We start from the raw sequence: 16006 nt of genomic DNA, 5'->3' as shown, positions 1-16006 counted from the left end.
AAATAGCGATGTGAAAGATTACACATATTACTTTTAAGAACATTTACAAGCTAAAAGTAAAGATAAACTGTCTAAAAAATTAAATCCCCTTCTAACGACAGATTTTTTTGTTTGATATAAAATCAATTTTTTCTCGATAAAAATATTGAGAAAAATTTACAAATATTCATAATTAAAATATTTGGAAAATTTTTTTCTTTTCGGCATTTGCCGTGTTCTTTCTATATTGAATCTTGAAACATAGGTCATTTATCGCCGCGGATGATGATCCCTGATAATCCGTGGTCAACGACATGGGCATCGGCGCAGCCAGTTCCTGCACATCGGCAGAAACGACTGTTCGACGACACGCGAGAGGCGGAGAAGGCTCTGCATTACCTGTGTTCGAAGCGGATAGGCCAGGTTGCGCAGCTCCTGCTGCCGACACTGACGCACGCCGCGCTCTATACCCTGAGTTCGCAAAAGCAGGAAGTTCTATCGAGCCTGCCCGATGTAGCACAGAGTATACTCAATAAATTGCAATACGCAACAAAACCAATTCATCAAAAGCTACAATTGTACGAGGTATACTCGATATATCCTCGATTATAATTACTCGACTTCGATTATGATTAATTAATATTTGTTGTACATGTTTACATGTAATATATTAATGTGCACATATATAAATATTTGAAATAATATATAGACTGGAAATATATATGTAGACCGTGTAGAAATAAAAACTTTTACAGATAAATACTTTATCTTTCAATTTTAATTTCTCCAGGAAATCACGCGCGACGTCGAGAGCGTAGAAGCGCTGGTTGCGCAAGTAAATTCATTGCAGCACAAGTTGGGCGGTAACAACGATTCCAAAGAATTCACATCCTTCTTGATTCAATTAATGCGAGGGAAGGAGGTGAGCGTGCCTGGCGGTTCCAGAGGAGATATCGGAGCTCGAATAATAACAATGTTTCGCGATGCTCAAAAGGTAGAGATATATTTTTGCACATTATTAAATCACACGTAAGAGAAAGAGAAGGAATTCGAACATGAAATATTGCGGACTTTGTTTCAGGCCGCTCACATGATGACGTCCGTCAGTAACACCAGCAAGAATACTACAAATGTGGAAGATAGTCGATACAAAACATTTCCCGAACCGTCCTGTAAGGAATTTATTTTGCGGGCGATAATGCCGCGACCTTCGCCAGCCTCCACGCCGCAGCCACAGCGGATGTACGTTTGCCTTAAACGAGATCACATTCGCTTAGCTGGATTCTTTTCCGAAGATACAACGTTCTTATAATGTCGGCGTCGTTATCGTAGGAATTAAATAATTTTTATTAAAAAAAAAATCGAACGCTTGGATGATTGTGGATTATCGTATTTCGTTTGTTTCATTCTTTTTGTTGAATTGATCACCTGTTGTTAATTTTCTTGATATATGAAGATTTTATTCTAAGAAACAAGTATAAGAAGCAGTATATTATGCAATGCGTAATAATCCATGGTGAGGATTTATTCAATACTGCAATGTTTATGTCTTAGGGTTTTTACCGAAAATATTTATTAGGACTTGGATAATATCTTTTTTACTATTTTAATTGGGAATATTAAAAGTATTAGCAACTATAAGATGTTTTAGCAATTATAAATATGTTTTATTGCGTCACCTAATGGACATTGAATCTAACTGGTCCAATTTTTTGGATGTAGAAAGTCCAGTGAGTAGGGAGTCCTGCATGATGCGATTAATTTCCTCCAGAGCTAACTGAACATGAAGTTGTAGCACGGAATCTTTGTCGTCACGCAAATTGCGTAACTCGCGATATAGATCGATCATGTCTCTGGTACAACTGCTCAACAAGTCTCGATCGAGACCGCGAAATAGAAGCGTTGCAACCAAAACTGCGGCACGACGACATTCAGGTACTTTGTCTGATTTTAATATACATGTAATGCAATAAAGAATCTGGAAAGCAAAGATTAAGTTTTAAAGAAAGTTCTTCGATACGTTTATTTGTATTAGTCTATTATATACGTACTTCGGTGAGCATGTTTCCCAGACGATAGTTTAATACCTTGCAAAGTTCTCCTAAGCAAGAGAGACCAGAGGCTCGTACCAAGGGATCTTCATCACGAATTGCGCATAAAAACCCGTTCACCAGTGTGTTTTTTTGTTTCACGCTCATTTCACCTATGAGATTCCATATTTTAATTATTACCTGCGATTCTTATTGAAAATTTGCGTCAAGATCTTATAAATTGTTAGTTGCATTTCCATGCATCCTATTTTATTATTTCCTGGACTTGTGTCCAGCATTTAACAACGATAATTTATTAACGATATATTTTTGTTACCACAAAAATTTAATCGTGTGTTTCGTATAGAATAAAATTAAGTTAAGAAAAGGATTTATAGGAAATTTTATCTGTACATATGAGAATAATAAATAGAAATTTCTATGTACCCAAGGCTCTCGTTGTTTTGACTAGAATTTCCCCGAGCTTTATTCTAGTTTCAACAGTTATCTCTGAGACTGCGACACGTTTGGGCATGTCAATGTATTCCAGCATCAACGTTTCTATGACTTTCTCTGGGTATGTAGTTGCTAATGTGCATAATCCATTGATAGATGCCAGATATATGAACGAATCTTCGTGCTTCAAATTCTCCTGTAACCAAGTATACAAGTGAGACAAATTTGCAGAACGCGCACGCAATAAAAAAACGATTAAAATAGTAGCAACCTGAAATAAACGCAAAACGATCGCATTACGTTCAACAGTGTAACAATCTTTAGTCTCAATCAATTTCGTGAGTGCCACGAGTCCATGCGCCCGAACCGGAAGTAATGGATCCGTGAGATCCTTTAAGGCTTCGTCGAATTTCTCCGATGAACTGGACACGTCTTGATAGTATTTTCTCTCGGATCTAGTTCGGGAGTCGTGTGTCATGATACAAGTAACCACTTCGTTGATCAATGATTTAAGTTGTGTCGGAATATTTGGATTCTGTTCATGATTTTCTAAAAACATTTTAAAATCTTTGAAGAGATCGCTCTTAACTGCTGCGACCTTCTCAAACAAAATCATCTTGATCAACATTAAGCTGATGTACAGTATCTCGCATTCATTCTCTTCAGTTTTCTCTGAATAATTTTTTGTGTATTCGTCGAACAATGACTTTATAAATGACAGCAGTGGTTCGGGATTGTTTACTTGCGCGTCTTGAACGGTACTTGTGCCAGCTAATTGTGACAGAAGTTTATGAGCCGCTAATTGCATCGTGATGCGTTCTATCTTATCGTCTTCCGTTTCCAGAGTTTTCGACCGTTCAATTTCGTAGCTCCATTTATTTACATTTGACAAAAACTTTAACATATAACAGAATAAGCTGGGAGATAAGTCCTTAGCGGTAGATACTAGATCGAAAATGGTATCAGCTAATTTTTCATAATCTAAATCTTTACTCAAACCATTAATTTCGATACCACCTGTTGGTCCAAATTCTGATGTCACATAATCTCCAAATTCTGCTGACGTATTGTGTCCTAGAAAAACCGAATACAGCTTCTCTCGCGTTGTCTCTTCCTCCAAGATTTTTAATAACAATCGTCGTAAATTTGTTTTTAATGTGCAAGCACTTTCGCGGATTTTATCATATAGGCAAAATAGAGGTATAGCAATATGCAAAATAACATTGCAAGGTAGATGCTTGAACTTGGCGTCCTCCATTAGAAAACATTTTGCTAAAACTTCTATACATTGTGCTATATCTTTTTCAGATTTTACAATGTCTGATTCTTTTGTTATTAAAGGTGCACAAATGACTTCTATAATATACTTATGACAAGCATGTGGATTATAATCGTACAGAGATTTAATACAGCAGTTTGCTATTATTGGGCCATGCTTGAACTTAACTGAGGAAAACAGATCTAAAATCTAAAAAAATTCTCAGTTAAAAGATTTAATATAGCTGATTGATACTTATTTTTATATCACATACAGGATGTTTGGCGATAGGTGAGGAAAAATTTTGAGGGGTGATTCTATATGTGAAATCAATCTTTTCCTACCTATTGCTGAACACTCATATAAGTATAAACAATGTATTTAATATACATTGTTTCTTAAACAGTTTCTGACCTACCTGGGGACATACAGCTTTGTAATATTCATCGATGTTCTTTCCATGCGTTGCTGCTATCAGCCAGGAAAGTGTATCTAATTTTCTCCAATCTGCACCCAAATCTAAACCATCATTGTAAATTGTGGCAATCAACGATGTTACTCCATTTGGTTCCATAAGCATTTTAATGAGATAATTTTGAATTTCTCTACGTATCCACCTCGGTGCATTTTGCACTCCCAGAATTGCCATTAATTCCCGAAAGCATACATCACGTGGACAATTACTCAATAACAAAATTAATTTGGTGTGAAATTTTTTTTGACGAGACTGTAGCTTTTGATATTCCTCTAGTGTCATATGAAACTCCTGGTCATTTAAATTTGTAGATTGAACTTTGCTTGAAGGTTTAGCTAGTGGAGCATGCGCCAGTTGTAACAGTGCAGCCATTAAGGGGTTAATATATAAAAGTACAACAGATCGCAAATGGATATCGTCGAAAAGTTCTAAGAGTAAGTGTGTTGAAGAACATAATTGTTCATATTTCTGAAACATAAAATCCATATAAGATAATTATATAAATTATAATATATAAATTAAAAAATTTTACCTCCAGACAGCTTAAATCTTTTTCTTGGGTAATTGTCACAGCTATAAGGCATAATTTTTCTACATCTATACCTACACCAGGTAATAGAGAAGGCTTAATTCCGATTAATATTACTAATTGTATAGCAATTTTCACAGAACGATATTGCCTTACATTAATAAGTACATCAGTATCTGTTTTTGCATTTTCTTGTTTAATACCACGCAATACATAAGTTAGTACGTAAAAAAATTGTTTCCTATAAAAAATATGAATAAATTAATGTATTATTTAGATTAATATTTTTAGTCTACATAGAATTTATGTGGTACTTTAACAATAACAAATTTTACCTTATAGAGAAATCTGTGATAGATTGCCTTACATCTTCTGATAAAAAAGGCTTTACCTTTTGAATTATTTGTGTCACCTTATCATCAAAATTCTTATCCTGATCTGTAAATATAAAGATTTTGCTAACAAACGTGTTATATATTGTCCTATTTATATTAGTTTGATTTGTATTATTAGTAGAAAATTAATAAAAATCCTACCATCGGTACTGAAAGTTAATGTAGATAATACTTCATAATAATCCATTTTGTATTCTTATTAGCATAATTAAATATTTCAAATTTCCCATAAATTATTGCACACTTTTAATTCTACATTTTTCTATAGTATTTCTACTAGCTGCTACTAGCTTTATGTTGTCATGTAAATCACATAGGTTAGGTTTCTCAAAAAAGTGATCTAACGCCATCTAAAAGTAATGAATTGAAGAAGAATCTCGTTGTAAATGATAAAATTTATATAAAAATGCACGCTCAATCATTAAACGTTTATTTGTACATAGTATTTTATTAATTTACATTATTATTATTATTAATAATTGTTTTTTACAAATGTATACAAATTACATTATATGTAATATTTTTATATACAATATGAATTAAATATATTAGTAACTTCTTTCAATTTAATTGAAAGAAGTTACTAATATATATAATTAATAACAATAAATTTTATTTTTCTCCGTAATTATCCTTCTCCCTTTTTAAAGCATCTGTTATCATATCTTGGCTGAGAGTCCACAATCGCGCACCTAATGCAGGGTCTAGTCCAGCATTCGACGGTTGACAACGACAGCAGTTGTTGAAGTAGCTACCGGTTAAACCTTCTAACTCAGGTGCGGTAGCGCAGAATACGCTCGTGCTCGCTGCTTGTTGCTGCAATGTGTTTTATAAAATTTATTATCTGTTTTTCAAAGTTATAAAACATAAAATAGAAGTATAATAATGTGACAAATACAAGCCTGAACAAGATTATATCACATTCATTTATTCAAAATACTGAAAAAAATTCTAATCTAGACAAATTTGTCTTATATATATTTTGTATCATTTTACTCTTTGAAATTCAAATCTAGTGCTTTGAATAAATTGAAAGATTGATATTCATCGAAAGATTCATACCACTGATTTCGTGAATGGCCGTACGAAAGCAAACAGCAATCGGAACAGCCACCAATGACGCGATAGGGATGTAGACACCATGTTACCAGGATGGCAAGAAAAAACGCTCACGGACGGCCACTGCCGCGCCAGTTCCTGCGCGAAGAGAACATTACAAAGCTTTGATTCGTTGTACGCTCCCATCGCCCAATATTTGTACGCTGGCGGAGACAGAGTTAACTGGTGAAGGTCTTCTAGAGTATGTATCGATGAAAATCTGTATCAAAAATATCTATTTGATTACAAAGATTGTCAATTTAATTAATATTACATAAAAAAGGAAATGTCTAAATGTTACCTATGCGATTCGCTGGAAACTACTACAACCCTGGAATTGTCAGAATTTTGTATAGTCTCTTTCAATAAAAGCGTCAAATAAAACTGCGACAAGTGATTAACTTGAAACGTCGTCTCGTAACCATCTTTTGTAAGTTGATAAGGCAATCCAAACACGCCGGCGTTTAATATAAGAATATGCAGAAATCTGAAAGATTCGAAAAGTTTATATAATATAAAAAAAATAAAAATATCAAAATAATTTACAATTACATGTAGCATAAACTTACTTGAATTTCTGTTTGAACTGTTCAACAGCTTCTCGCACGTTGCTCAGCGACGTGAGGTCCATTTTTAAAGCTACACAATTTGCAGTTTCCTTTTCTTGTTGGATGCGTTTTATAGATTCATTTGCCTTCTCCATATCTCTACAAGCTAACACTACCTCGCAACCATGTAAAGCTAACGATCTGGCTGTTTCATATCCTATGTGTACAAAATTTTGTTCAATTAGTCCAAATTGTAAGAATAAGTGCTATAATTACAACTATTCTCATTTACCAATGCCTGTATTAGCTCCTGTAACGAGAGCAATTTTGTTACGCAGGTCTCGGCCATGTAACACTGCTAAAGCAGTGCTACTTCCATCAAATCTTTGTCGTATTACTTGAGACATCTCTCTGTATTCGGTGGCGAACGCTAATCGTGGATCGGTGTAGGTTGTTGTGCGATTTGTATGGTCAATGTATAAAACTTTGCCATCGTCTGATACACACTTCTCCCACCCAGGTGGTAAATCTGTTTAATTTTTAAATTTTATGTGTTAATTCATATTTAACATTCGCAATTAATCTTAAAAAACACATGTTTTAATATTATCATTCTTTAATATAAAAGAATCAATACATTAATTAGTCTACAAAAGATTTATCTAAAGTAAGGATCTTCAGCTTATAGCTCATAAAATCGCTTTACTTTGTAGTTTTATTTTGCCTGCTAAGAAATATAAAAGAGAGAAATATAAAATATAAATTATTCATCAATAAAATATAAAAGACAGATGATATTGAATATAATATAAAGTTTTATTTTCATATAATTTTTCAAAATAAAATTTATCTGACCTGATTGGTATAAATTTTAATGCCACTTTTTTAACCAAAAAGATTGAGGATCCCTTTATATAATACAAGAACCCAAATAACCAAGTGTGATTTTGCATTTTGACCAAACTAATGCAATGCATGTGTTAATCGTTATAGATTTGTTATACATTTATTGACATCGAAATAAAACGCACTACAAATTCAGTAACATGATTACTTATATATGCTATCGATTGAGAACATTTAAAAAAGAAAATGGTTAGCAATAATGATGCATTATATTAATTGTTTGTGATATAACAATAACATAGCAACAACAAATGATTGATAACAAATTGATACTGGCACATTGCTATCAATTTGTCATTGTTGAAAATAGAATTCATATGAGTTCAACCTAACAGACATAATGCTCTCTCACTTTGTTCTGAGTTTATCTAAATTAGTTACTGCACTGATTGTTGGTAACATGATTGCAACATCAAGACATTTGGCTATCTGAGAATGCATAATACATACGTACTTTCATTTAATGTACAATTATCTATGCATACTTTTGAAAAAGTTGAATAACATAAATAATTCATAAATCTAGTAGTAATAAGTGACCAACTGTTTTGTGCAATCTTATAAAATTTGAATACAAATATAAACAAATATTTAGAAAAGTCAATTATTATTGCAATTCATCCATTACAATTTTAGGAAAAATATAGACATCGAATACCTCCGTTGACAATTTTTTTACGGCCGGTTCGAGGATGCGTCCATTGCGTGCCCTTCGTGTAGTGGCTGCAATACGAAATATTTCGTTAATATATTATTCGCTTGTCTCAATTGCTCCTCTCGCATCTTGTGATACGCGAGATGAATTTTTTATTTCGTCGAAAGATCAAAGATCGTTTACAATAGAATTTGTCATATCATACTTTACGTAATAGACATTTCCATCTAACGTCGTCCTCTCCTCCCATCCCGGTGGCAGCTCGTCCTCACTATCGGAATCATTCAAAGCAGCTACCATTCTCAGAGTTTATCTACCAGAAAGTATTCCAAGAACTTATTTTATACAAATGAAATGTATATACATACTATACTCGACTCGATAACTCGAAACTTAAATCGAGAGAAGCATTACGGTTCTTTTCGTCCACGAGGGGATAAAGATTTCATTTTGCATGTATAACTGACTCATTAACATCAAAATTAAATCTTTTCCAACTCAGTATCTCACTCGTGTGCGGTTTTTTGAATTATCTTACGTAAAATAATATTCAAAAAAATACATCGAACGCGCCATCGATTTTAATCGATACTGTCTAACTTCAGATAAATGCGATTTCGTTGTGTTTAGGTTAGGAAGTCATCGATGCTTCAGGATCGATGTACGTATTAAATGCGAATTTATTATCAAAGGATTGATTAACAAATCACTGATACCATGGCTGGGAAGCAAGGAAAAGATTTAGCATTGTCTATGTTAAGAGTGTTACCTAGACTGTCATTAGCGAATATCCGAGATAATCCTGACGCGAGAAAACCACCAGTAAGTTACTCAGTAGCAGAAATTTATATGTAACATCTTTTTAACTTTTTAACTTTTAAAAGTTCAAATACATGATTTTATGTAACTCATAGAATATAAGTCGTGCAATTTAATTTGATGACACTGCAACGTTAGATTAGGTCAATTTTCTATGATCTATTCATGATAAACATTAACAATAACATGTTCTAATATTTATATATTACTACAATTATATAATATATTTATCCTTCATGAACAATGAAGTAACAATTATCAAGTCATGATACATATGTTATTGAGATATAACTTTAATTTGTTCTTTATTCTTATTTATAGAAACGTGGCAGAGGTCAACATGGTGGTAATAAGCATGGTGCTGGTAACAAGGGCTCTGGTCAAAGGCAGAATTATATGCGAGTGGGTTATGAAACTGGAAATACCCCATTTTATTTGAGGTTTGGCTATGAGCCTTATTATAAAGGACATCAGTAAGTTTGATGGATTTATGTTTTATAAAATTGTTTTATAAAATTATAGACGTCATATACGTTGAATTAAAAAAAAAACATTTTATGCATTTTAGCTTGAAACGAGAATATCCACCACTTTCTTTACAAAAACTGCAGATGTTAATTGACACAAATCGGTTGGATATCAGTAAACCAGTAGATCTCACATCATTGATAAACACTGGTATATACCAAATAAATGTGCATTGGAAACATGCCGGAGTTCATTTGACTGATGAGGTAATATACTATAATTTTATATTTTATTATTTAGAGCTTTTATTTTAGATTCTCATATTGCAGAATTTTTTAAATTAACTAATATAGTATGTATTTTGAGACTGTGTTAATATTGGAAACTCTGCTTCAAGGGAGCACATTGCTTTAAAGCAAAACTAAACATAGAGGTGCAGTGGGCGAGTGAGCCTGTGATTGCTGCAATTGAAAGAAATGGTGGTGTAATTACAACTGCATACTACGACACACATTGCCTTCACGCCATGTGTGATACAGAACAGTTTTTCAAAAGAGGTAATTTTTAAGAGATCAAAAATAATCGTATACATTGAGTGTATCTTTGAGATTTTTTATCTATGCACACTTATTTTCTGTGATGTATAGGTGAACCGATACCACGTAGGTTATTGCCGCCCACGGATTGCTTGGAATATTATTCCAGCGCCGCTACGAGAGGATACCTGGCCGATCCCGAGAAGATTTCTCAGGAACGGCTGGTGCTGGCGCAAAAGTATGGCTACGAGTTACCGAAAATTGAGGATGATCCCTATTACGAGATGTTGTGCGAGCGCAAGGATCCGCGGCAATTGTTTTATGGTCTGGAACCAGGCTGGGTGATCAGTCTTAAGGATAAAGTGATACTGAAACCAAAGGCCGAGTATTTGAAGGAATTCTATGCGAGCTGAAACAAAACACGAAAATGTATAGAAATAATGTCAATAAATTAGATACAATAAGTTACATTTATACAACATGATTATATTTTGTTATTAAAATTAGGCTTTTAAATGGCATGGGGTTGATTCGGTATAACAATTGGTTGGGTGAAAATTACAAAAGTGAGCAAATTCACTAGGTGTTGATCAATGAATCGTAAACTTGCTTTTCTAAATTTGCTCAGTATTGTTTAATTTTCATTAAATTGTGATTCCCACATACAATTAATTACTAGACGGAATAATGTAGAGCCTTATTATATCAGACTATGAATTGAAAATGGGAGATTGCGAATTCAAGATTAGAATTTGACTTTAATGATAGAATGAAATAAATAAGCGCGGTTTTTTAAAGAATAACAGTTTATTATTGTGGTTACGAGTAGTACAACAATTGCAAGTGATTTTTAATTTTTGTGAAACGAGATCTCGTCAAAGTATCTGCAACTTCGAATGCGCGCCTCGATAATCGCGAGAGCAATTGCGAGGTTGATTCTGTGGTCGAATCGAACTCGAATCGCGACACAATCGATCCGCGATTCCACCACACCCGCGCACCGCGCGCCTCTCGCGCGCTCGCAATCGATATCCTTATGCCTGTCAAATGGGTAATAATGGCAGCGACGACGGTTGATACGATGTTGCAGAGCAGCAATGGCTTTCATACAAAAAAGAAAGAGGACATCGAAAATAAGGACAACTTGTGGTATGTGCCCATAGCCCGTGTGACGTTAACCGCACGTCGGGACGCGCCGTGAGGCGCGACCGCGCGCTTTTACGGCTCGCAAAACAGAAGGAGAGTTGCCTTCCGCTTCGCGTGACATATCTTGCCGCGTGAGAAAAATTTAGCATGTTGAATCTGTGACTCACACGATGTCGTCGTATGCTTTGCAGGTCGTCTATCCTGGCGGAAGTGCAAAACAGTGGCAACAACAAGCTACCGTCGAACAAAAACCTCCTCGTTTTGGGTAAATATCACCACGACGAAGTCAACGATACCTCATACGGTCGCTTGCACACCTTCAATGTAACACGCATATTAAGTAGCCACTTTGCCGTTCGACACGTGTGTCATTGTTCGAAAAAGCACATCATCGTTATAATCATGCCGTTAGATTATAGAAGACAAATCCATTCCCTTATCGAGATTCTTTCGCGCGCGTGTGACATTTTGTCGCGAAAGGTTATATTGACGAAATGCATCCCTTGCAATTTGCATACAGGTGTACTCCTGCATTCAGGGCGATAACATATCCGAAAATACATTTAAACGTTTTAATACAATTTTGAAACGTTAATCGTTTTATTCGAATCTTAAGACAGCAGTTGTATTTAAAGCGATCTTGAATATAAGATCAGAATACCATTTATGAATACAGCATATTACATAAAAGAATGTGTTTGTCCCTTTCAAATCATTAATTTTCTAAAGTCTAAAAGTTACTTTTTATTGTTACTTAAAACTTTTTTGTGATTGATTTTACTCAAAAATATTTTTAATGATTCTATTAATGTCCTTTTATTTTTTATCTTGTTTGTTTAAATTATAAAAAGTACTGTACATATATTTTAATGATCAATGCTGTTAACACTTTGGTTTTCAGTTTTTAAATGTAACTGACCTGTATAGATTCCAAATTTGCTGATTTATTTTTATAAAAAAGTATAGTGAACAATATACTGCTAGATAATTATTAATATGTATGTGCAGTAATAATTTATAATATTTTTTCTACATCTGATAATTATTGAGATATAAAAACTTGATCTTTCAGGTGACAATGAGAGTGGAAAGACTACGCTTATAGCTAAACTACAAGGTGTAGAGGACCCAAAGAAAGGTTCTGGACTAGAATTTGCATATATTGACGTGAGAGATGATTACAGAGATGGTTAATATCAAAGATGAATATTCAGATTTATAGCTTGATACAACTTAATTTTGACAAACAGTAATACTCTTGATTTCTTTACAGATCATACAAGACTGTCCGTATGGGTTCTGGATGGAGATCCTGGTCACGCAAATCTTCTGCGATTTGCTCTGAACAAAGAAAGGTTTCCACATACACTTGTTATATTAGTCGCTGCCATGACCACACCATGGGCCATTCTCGATCAGCTTCAATCATGGGCGGCATTATTAGGCGATCACATTGACAAATTACCCTTAGACAATGATACTAGGCAAGAGTGCAGGCAGCTTAGTAAGTAGAATTAAAAATAAAAATATATGGTGCTATTATTATTTCTTGCAAATGTCATACAAAACGAACATCAATGTAAACATTGCTCATAACTACTTTAGTACACTTGCTTTTTTCACCTCTAATAACTAAAATATAAGCTTAAGGTTTGCGATGTATATTTTTGTGAATAAAAAAATTAATTTGACTTCTTCAAGAAATGTGACATTGCTATACGATTTCATTTCACTAGATATTAAGAAGTGGCAAGACTATACAGAACCAGGGGATGAGCTGGATCCTGGGAGTCCTTTGCGACGTACGAGTCGTAATCTGGATGACGACACCGCCGAGGGCTTACCCTTACCAGAAGGAGTACTTACAACCAACTTGGGCCTAGACGTTGTCGTAGTCATAACGAAAACCGATTACATGTCAACGCTCGAAAAAGAACAGGATTATAAGTAAGTGTCTAGTGAAAAGTTCATAATAACGCAAAATTGTTATCAGGTAGCAAATATTAATCTTATATGATAACCTATTTTGGTATATAGAGACGAGCACTTTGACTTCATGCAACAATGGATCAGGCGGTTTTGCTTACAATACGGTGCGGCTCTTTTCTACACGTCGGCGAAGGAGGATAAAAACTGTGATTTGCTTTATAAATATCTAACGCATAGGATTTACTCTTTACCGTTTAGGACACCGGCGTTGGTCGTCGAAAAGGATGCCGTACTTATGTAAGAACACTCGACATGACGTGAAAAAAAATTTCTTCGCGCGCGCATATGTTAAAATTATTTGCATTGCGCATTATTTGCAGACCTGCTGGTTGGGATAACATGAAGAAGATTAGTATTTTGCACGAGAATTTGCAATCCATGAAGGCGAACGATTACTATCGCGATGTTATCGCACAGCCAGCAACGAATCGAAAAGTATGCTATTCGTACCTGCTTCGTATTACTGCTTTATGCTCCTAATGCATACAACTTTTCTGACATAACGCGAATATAGCAGTTGAATATTTTATCTATTGATACTATTGATATAGTGCATTGCTAGAGAAATGGAGGTTCAGGCGGAAGAGGAGCAGGCTTTTCTCGCGCGACAACAAGCGGCTCTATCGGGTCTGAAAGATCCTACTCGTTCTCCGACGACTCGGAATCAGGCAAGCCCTGGGCCAATTATACAGGTTATACCATTTATAAATGGAGCATGCTCTTCATGTTGCGTGTCAAACCAAAGAAACCTTAGCATTGTCACTAATTTTCACATCGTCACTACAAATCGTGCGAGTGATCCATTAATCATTTGTTATATACAATATCAAATTATTGAGTGTAACCTGACATACATTTGTGTCGATTGTCTCATTCATTAGGTAATCAGTGTAATTGACACATAATTTCGCTCATTCATATAACCAATGATCCATTCATTTGTTATCAAGAGTAAAAATATATTTTTTGTTCTTTATGTATTTATGTTACGAGCTTGTGCCTCTTAGAAAACCTGTTTAATGTATCTAATGAATTCACTTAATAGAATGACAATGTGTTACAGTACATTAATATAATGGCATAAATAACATATGCAAAGTCACTTATTTTATTTAACATATAATAATTTAATTAATTTTGAAGGCGATAAATTATGTATAAAAATTTCCGAATGGTCCACTGTACAATGTGTCGTTTAACATTCCATGTAATTTCAATTCCAGTCATCTCGTGTGGTCATTGCAGTTAACATTTGAAAGCATGTTCTAATCTATGTGGTATGATCTGTCCATTACACAATAGTAAAATTCTTTCTTAAAAATGGATGAACATTAACGATTTTGCGGGGAAATAGGTGGCGTCGCCGAACAAAAAACTGGATCCCAAGGGTAGTGGTGCGACACCGTCTGGGGAGGGTGTCTTAGCTAATTTCTTTAATTCTCTTCTCTACAAGAAGAGCGGAGTACCGCCCGGTTCGCCGGGAACGCCGGGCAATGTAGGAGTGAGCCCTATAAAACTCGGTATGTAATAACTTCTACTTATGTAATGAAGATATACTGAAGCAAGCATTTCTGTATTCCATAGATGGTACACCGGTAGACAAGGCGACAATGTGTAACGACGCGGCAGCAGAGTTAGATCGTCTCACTCGGACCAAGAAACTTTCTCCACCTAACCTGAACTCGTCGTCTGAATGTTAAAGATAGTGCGCTTTTCCTTCGCGACCCATTGGTACAAATGAAGATCGAAACTTCGTTGCCATTAAACAATTCAAATACAAGTTTGAAATGTATTGTAACCCACTCGTTATAACTGGGAGCGATCGTAACTAATGGTAAAATGGGTTTCGAAGGGGTAAAATTTAGCTCTAATCAATGATACTCTAATCTGATCGCAAAGAAGGAAAATTAAAAAAAAAAAAGAAAAAATGTAATTTGTATTGCAGCTCTGCGACAGCCTCGAGTGTCGTAATCGACTAAATATCAGTAACAAAGCAGAGAGCAATTAGAAAGCTATTAAATTAATGTAATTAAAATATTTAATATAATATTATTGAAATATATAGCTTACGCACATGTCCTAGCGCCTGGTCATAGTAAATTATTTAGCAACGCCCCGTGTACGTGGAAACGGAAGCGCGGTTTTTTATCGTTCTATATATTATTTACATATGAATGCACGTCTTTTTTGTCTCTCCTTCATTAAGCGAATACTCTTTTTATGTTTCATACACTCAATCTTTTTTCTTTACAAGATAGTCTCCATAACGGTTCGTCAATGCATTCGGTCTAATTTTTTGACAACGCAAGTATCGGTAGCGCTGCGAAAGTGTTGTGCAAATGCGTGAGATAGTCTTTTATACGAATTGTTCATAAAATAAAATGGGATAATATCCTTTTAACGGAAGACGCAGTGCAGTCTTCGGATTCAGGGATAGTTAATGGTACGAGACTGGAATAGATGTCCAAATCGCGCGTGTAAATTCAATACTTCCTTTGTAGAGATTTTTAACTGAGTATGTTATCCGATTCAAGAAAGCAAATGAACAGAGATATGTACATTCAGTTATCAACATAAATGTGGCTCTATGTATATGAAATTCAAATCCTCGATGAAAATAAATAATTTTTCGTATATCTCGTCTCTTACACTTATTTTTAGTCTAAGAACAACAATTTATCATACAATTTATACAAGTTATAATTCTATTGGGTTACAG

At 34.6% G+C, this 16006-nt stretch overlaps 5 protein-coding genes across 7 annotated transcripts in view; 3 read left to right on the top strand and 2 right to left on the bottom strand.

Moving 5' to 3' along the window:
- The window catches only part of LOC105829572 (rab3 GTPase-activating protein catalytic subunit), a 31031-nt gene extending 29691 nt beyond the window's left edge, over window positions 1-1340 (top strand). Inside the window, exons 13-15 of one of the 2 annotated variants that reach the window (XM_012668543.3) lie at window positions 245-564; window positions 770-973; window positions 1061-1340. In XM_012668543.3, the coding sequence (XP_012523997.1) occupies window positions 245-564; window positions 770-973; window positions 1061-1291 (755 nt within the window). In that variant the 3' untranslated portion in view covers window positions 1292-1340. The remainder of the gene's footprint in view (window positions 1-244; window positions 565-769; window positions 974-1060) is intronic. The other variant, XM_036284479.1, reaches the window with a different exon arrangement.
- Window positions 1341-1623: 283 nt separating this feature from the next.
- Window positions 1624-5455, bottom strand: LOC105829573 (transport and Golgi organization protein 6 homolog). The gene is made up of 8 exons (XM_012668545.3): window positions 5264-5455; window positions 5063-5165; window positions 4731-4968; window positions 4142-4666; window positions 2737-3933; window positions 2457-2661; window positions 2031-2182; window positions 1624-1957 (listed from the first exon to the last, which is right to left on the bottom strand). The coding sequence occupies exons 1-8, from the start codon at window positions 5307-5309 to the stop codon at window positions 1655-1657; spliced, it is 2769 nt and encodes a 922-aa protein (XP_012523999.1). The 5' UTR covers window positions 5310-5455; the 3' UTR covers window positions 1624-1654.
- A 147-nt stretch (window positions 5456-5602) lies between these two features.
- Window positions 5603-9091, bottom strand: LOC105829578 (WW domain-containing oxidoreductase). The gene is made up of 9 exons (XM_012668555.3): window positions 8960-9091; window positions 8535-8648; window positions 8333-8397; window positions 7061-7297; window positions 6790-6985; window positions 6522-6707; window positions 6185-6440; window positions 5726-5938; window positions 5603-5677 (listed from the first exon to the last, which is right to left on the bottom strand). Exons 2-8 carry the CDS (start codon window positions 8627-8629, stop codon window positions 5735-5737), a joined length of 1239 nt encoding a protein of 412 aa, XP_012524009.1. The 5' UTR covers window positions 8630-8648; window positions 8960-9091; the 3' UTR covers window positions 5603-5677; window positions 5726-5734.
- LOC105829579 (39S ribosomal protein L15, mitochondrial) lies at window positions 9010-10626 on the top strand. Its single transcript, XM_012668556.2, has 5 exons — window positions 9010-9151; window positions 9470-9621; window positions 9717-9882; window positions 10014-10173; window positions 10264-10626. Exons 1-5 carry the CDS (start codon window positions 9047-9049, stop codon window positions 10563-10565), a joined length of 885 nt encoding a protein of 294 aa, XP_012524010.1. The 5' UTR covers window positions 9010-9046; the 3' UTR covers window positions 10566-10626.
- A 519-nt stretch (window positions 10627-11145) lies between these two features.
- Window positions 11146-15921, top strand: LOC105829577 (cytoplasmic dynein 1 light intermediate chain 2). Of its 2 annotated transcripts, none has more exons than XM_012668553.3 (10): window positions 11146-11301; window positions 11490-11563; window positions 12371-12487; window positions 12572-12802; window positions 13035-13245; window positions 13336-13524; window positions 13608-13722; window positions 13839-13955; window positions 14642-14807; window positions 14872-15921. In XM_012668553.3, the coding sequence occupies exons 1-10, from the start codon at window positions 11189-11191 to the stop codon at window positions 14985-14987; spliced, it is 1449 nt and encodes a 482-aa protein (XP_012524007.1). In that variant the 5' UTR covers window positions 11146-11188; the 3' UTR covers window positions 14988-15921. The 2 variants fall into 2 exon arrangements, with proteins under 2 accessions (XP_012524007.1, XP_012524006.1); XM_012668552.3 differs by having other exon boundaries at window positions 13839-13979.
- Window positions 15922-16006: the final 85 nt, after the last annotated feature.

Source organism: Monomorium pharaonis, chromosome 3, assembly GCF_013373865.1.
Source record: "Monomorium pharaonis isolate MP-MQ-018 chromosome 3, ASM1337386v2, whole genome shotgun sequence".
Lineage (NCBI taxonomy): Eukaryota > Metazoa > Arthropoda > Insecta > Hymenoptera > Formicidae > Monomorium > Monomorium pharaonis.
The sequence above is the reverse complement of the archived record's forward strand: the minus strand, read 5'-3'. Positions and strand labels throughout refer to the sequence as shown.

Excerpts from the sequence above, each read along its gene's own strand:
- LOC105829577 (XM_012668552.3), top strand. The coding sequence starts at position 11,189 with ATGCCTGTCAAATGGGTAATAATGGCAGCGACGACGGTTGATACGATG. Across the intron at positions 13,246-13,335 it reads GAAAAAGAACAGGATTATAA|AGACGAGCACTTTGACTTCA; the intron begins GTAAGTGTCTAG and ends TTTGGTATATAG. Across the intron at positions 13,525-13,607 it reads GAAAAGGATGCCGTACTTAT|ACCTGCTGGTTGGGATAACA; the intron begins GTAAGAACACTC and ends CATTATTTGCAG.
- LOC105829579 (XM_012668556.2), top strand. The coding sequence starts at position 9,047 with ATGGCTGGGAAGCAAGGAAAAGATTTAGCATTGTCTATGTTAAGAGTG. Across the intron at positions 9,152-9,469 it reads CTGACGCGAGAAAACCACCA|AAACGTGGCAGAGGTCAACA; the intron begins GTAAGTTACTCA and ends TCTTATTTATAG. Across the intron at positions 10,174-10,263 it reads AGAACAGTTTTTCAAAAGAG|GTGAACCGATACCACGTAGG; the intron begins GTAATTTTTAAG and ends TGTGATGTATAG.
- LOC105829578 (XM_012668555.3), bottom strand. The coding sequence starts at position 8,629 with ATGGTAGCTGCTTTGAATGATTCCGATAGTGAGGACGAGCTGCCACCG. Across the intron at positions 8,398-8,534 it reads GGAAATGTCTATTACGTAAA|CCACTACACGAAGGGCACGC; the intron begins GTATGATATGAC and ends TTCGTATTGCAG. Across the intron at positions 5,939-6,184 it reads GGCCATTCACGAAATCAGTG|CAACAAGCAGCGAGCACGAG; the intron begins GTATGAATCTTT and ends AACACATTGCAG.
- LOC105829573 (XM_012668545.3), bottom strand. The coding sequence starts at position 5,309 with ATGGATTATTATGAAGTATTATCTACATTAACTTTCAGTACCGATG. Across the intron at positions 5,166-5,263 it reads ATTAACTTTCAGTACCGATG|ATCAGGATAAGAATTTTGAT; the intron begins GTAGGATTTTTA and ends TTATATTTACAG. Across the intron at positions 4,969-5,062 it reads ATCACAGATTTCTCTATAAG|GAAACAATTTTTTTACGTAC; the intron begins GTAAAATTTGTT and ends TATTTTTTATAG.